Source organism: Aplysia californica, unplaced genomic scaffold (assembly GCF_000002075.1).
Source record: "Aplysia californica isolate F4 #8 unplaced genomic scaffold, AplCal3.0 scaffold00052, whole genome shotgun sequence".
NCBI lineage: Eukaryota > Metazoa > Mollusca > Gastropoda > Aplysiida > Aplysiidae > Aplysia > Aplysia californica.
Genome location: NW_004797322.1, coordinates 508,509 through 511,682, shown reverse-complemented (window position 1 = coordinate 511,682; position 3,174 = coordinate 508,509). Strand labels below are relative to the sequence as shown.

At 41.1% G+C, this 3,174-nt stretch overlaps 1 protein-coding gene across 1 annotated transcript in view; it reads left to right on the top strand.

Moving 5' to 3' along the window:
• Positions 1 to 3,174, top strand: part of LOC118477258 — a 19,120-nt gene that overhangs the window by 2,720 nt on the left and 13,226 nt on the right. Inside the window, exons 2-3 of the mRNA XM_035968335.1 lie at positions 1,200 to 1,308; positions 2,739 to 2,977. Coding sequence (XP_035824228.1) covers positions 1,200 to 1,308; positions 2,739 to 2,977 — 348 coding nt within the window. The remainder of the gene's footprint in view (positions 1 to 1,199; positions 1,309 to 2,738; positions 2,978 to 3,174) is intronic.

Genomic DNA, 3,174 nt, shown 5'->3' with positions numbered 1-3,174 from the left:
CCGTACGTAATTAAGTAACTTTTTTGCTTATAAGGATAGGGGTTGGGGTCTCCTACTAAACATTTCTTGCAACCATACAAGGGCCACTCTTGACGTATTGGATGTAGCCCTATCATACTGGAACCAGGCCTCGACAACATAACACCTTAAACTCACTAAACTTCTCCAAAGCTTTCTCAGCGTTGAGACATCTATCTAATGTGATTAGTACAAGTTTTACCGTCCTCTTTCTAAAGCCAGAACGGGTCGATCACGCTCCCAGTCAAAGCTTTTAATGTGTAAACTTTTGCCTTTTACTCAATGTTTGGTTGAAATTCTCAAATCTGTATATTCATCTCGGACAAATTGATCGATTTTCGCCATTATATCAACACACTTACCCCCCCTCCCCCCCCCTTTACTTTCCCGGTTGAATTTTATATATTTGGAGTTTTGATGAAATTAGTGCAGAGATGACCGATGAGTTGTCTTAAGTAGTGGGTCAGGTTTTTTTTTTTTTAGACACTCTGTAGGCCTACGTGACATTGTATATCTAAATGTAATACTTAATTAATCATGTCAAGCGCAGACTTTCAGCTCCGAACAATAAAATTAATGCTGAATGAGAACACCCCCCCCCCCCAATTTCCCCTTATAAAGAAATTTAAAAAAAAACACCTTTGGGCACTCATTCTGCCTGGAAAGTATATTTTTTTTTACAACAGCTCAAATGCATTCTTAAAGATGTTTATCCCAGAACTATTTTCACATGGTTTTCAATGAGTTTTATGAACTTCACACTTTCTGAAACAGTATAATGTGCATTGACCAGTGTCTGTAATGTAGCGATCAAGCACTTCGCCTTTGTACAAAGGAGGCGTGAGTTCGTTTCCGGAGTGAAAGGAATTTTTATCGAGTATAGCCGCCTCTCTACTCTGCCCTGACGTTGGGTGCGTCTCAGAGCTGGTGGCTCTGGAGCCAGGATCGAAGCAGACGCTGGCGATCATTCATAATATAAGCTTAATTAGCAACTCATTTCTCTGCGAGAAGGGTTAAAAAATACACCTACATCTATTATATTCTCCCGTCGGCGAAACGTTCAAGTTCCCCAAATAAGTTACTCATAGTTCATCTCTGCATCTTTCGTCTTCTTTGTTTTCAGTAGGAGCAAGAGAAATTCGAACATTATGTAATAATTCAGTGTATTTCCTCGTTTTCAGTGAGGCAGCCATTGATGCCATGGCTGACATTTTCTCCGGACAAGGACCCTTTCAGTAACATAGAGGTCATCAATCAAATGTTTACTGAAGACCAGGACATCCACGTGATGTATGCACGGCATTCACTCTATACATTATTGTCTTGTACATATTATTTGGACCAAATTTGGGTTGGACAAAAATAAATATGATGATGCATTAAAAGTCCGTTACTAGAAGAAAAAGAAAAAGGAGAGAGAGAGAGAGAGAGAGAGAGAGAGAGAGAGAGAGAGAGAGAGAGAGAGAGAGAGAGAGAGAGAGAGAGATGTGCCTATATATATATATTTATGTGTGTGTGTGTGTGTATGTGTGTGTGTGTGTGTGTGTGCGCGCGCGCGCGCACGCGAACCTGTGCGCCCAGTCATGTATTGTATTCGAGGAAAGATGTCATCCTGTGTGTGTTTGTACTGTGTGTGAATTGTGCGTGGGTAATTTATTCGCTCATATGTGGGTGTAGGCCTGCCTATTCATTGTCCATTTGATACATTTCATTCACCTGATACAGTTGGGATTCACCAGATTTTCTTCATGAATTATGATCAAACCGATATTTTAACACATTGGAGGACTCATCGATCGAAATTTCTTAAAAATCAAACGTGTTTGTTTATATCTAGGTCATGCGTTTGATGGGGTAGTCTGTGTTCTCGGAACAGCCAGGCTACCAACCCACATTGTTTGTAATTTAACCCTATCCGTACGCCCTGGGGTCATTTTGTACCCCCGGGTTGTATTCTTCACATTTTGAAATACTAGTGCGAAGATCTCATAGAAACTTTCAGCATTTCTCGAAAAATCATTTTGACATTTGACAGACTGCTATGGAAAGCGTACGGATCGATTAAAGAGTAAATTTCCCCTTTGGAACGTGGTGGCACAGAGTTCCCTACGTTGTATGGATACGATAGTAAAACACGACGTACGGATGGGGTTAATTTACCAGTCACATGGCAAAGTCAGATTTTTTGTTCGCACGCGGAATGCTATAACACTTGGACTGTGTTGCTCTCAAGAGGTGTTAGAGAGTTGTCAAAATTTCCTCTGTTCGATGGGATGCAAGAACCTTTCAATATAGCAATCACTAATGCAGCAGTCTGCACTTGAACCCAGTTTGAAAAGAACTGCAATGACTGTGTTTATCAACGGTGAGTTTTCAATAGGCTACAAAAACGCCGCATGTGGTGCCAGATATGACCTCTGTGCAAAATTGTTCCGTCTTTATAATCCAAGTTTTCTCTGCTTCAACGTTTGGAAAAAAATTAGTTAGGCTAATGAAGCAAGGCAGGGGTCTTGGGAGTGTGCACTGTCGACCAGGTTTATTCCTGCCAAAAGACATCCTGCATATTATATTTAATACAGGCATTGTTTTTTGCTCTCATATCCACCCTTGCTGCCTCCTCATGTTATTACAGCTCTCTCTGTTTTTATAGTAGTATTAGTTATCAAAACCCATCTGACACAGGACCATTTTATGTTGTTGATTTTTTCCCAACAAAACAGATGCCGAGGCTCCTTCGTCGTAGGAATAGACAGTTGGATGAGATCGTACATTAAAGACCTTCCAATTCCTGGCAGAACATTCAGCTTTTTCCTAAATGGCAAGCTGGTCGCCTCTGGAGATAAAGACGGTCAACGGCATTTTGGAACTCTAGCAAAAGGAGCATACAACTATACATGTGTTGTAAATGACAGGGTCGGGAATTCTTCAATGAGCTGGCCTCTTCTAGTAGACATAAGAGGTATGCATTTTACTGCAAATCGTTTGATTATTTAGGAGTCTGGCTGCTTTGAACGTTGTTTCTCAATTGATGATAACAGTACCTCTGCCCAAAAATTGACGAGCGCCCGATTCCACTGCATCGCTGCAGAAATAATATATTCCCATCTCAAACCCCCCTCCCCTCCTAACTTTTTCTGCCATTTCCGCCCCTCCCCC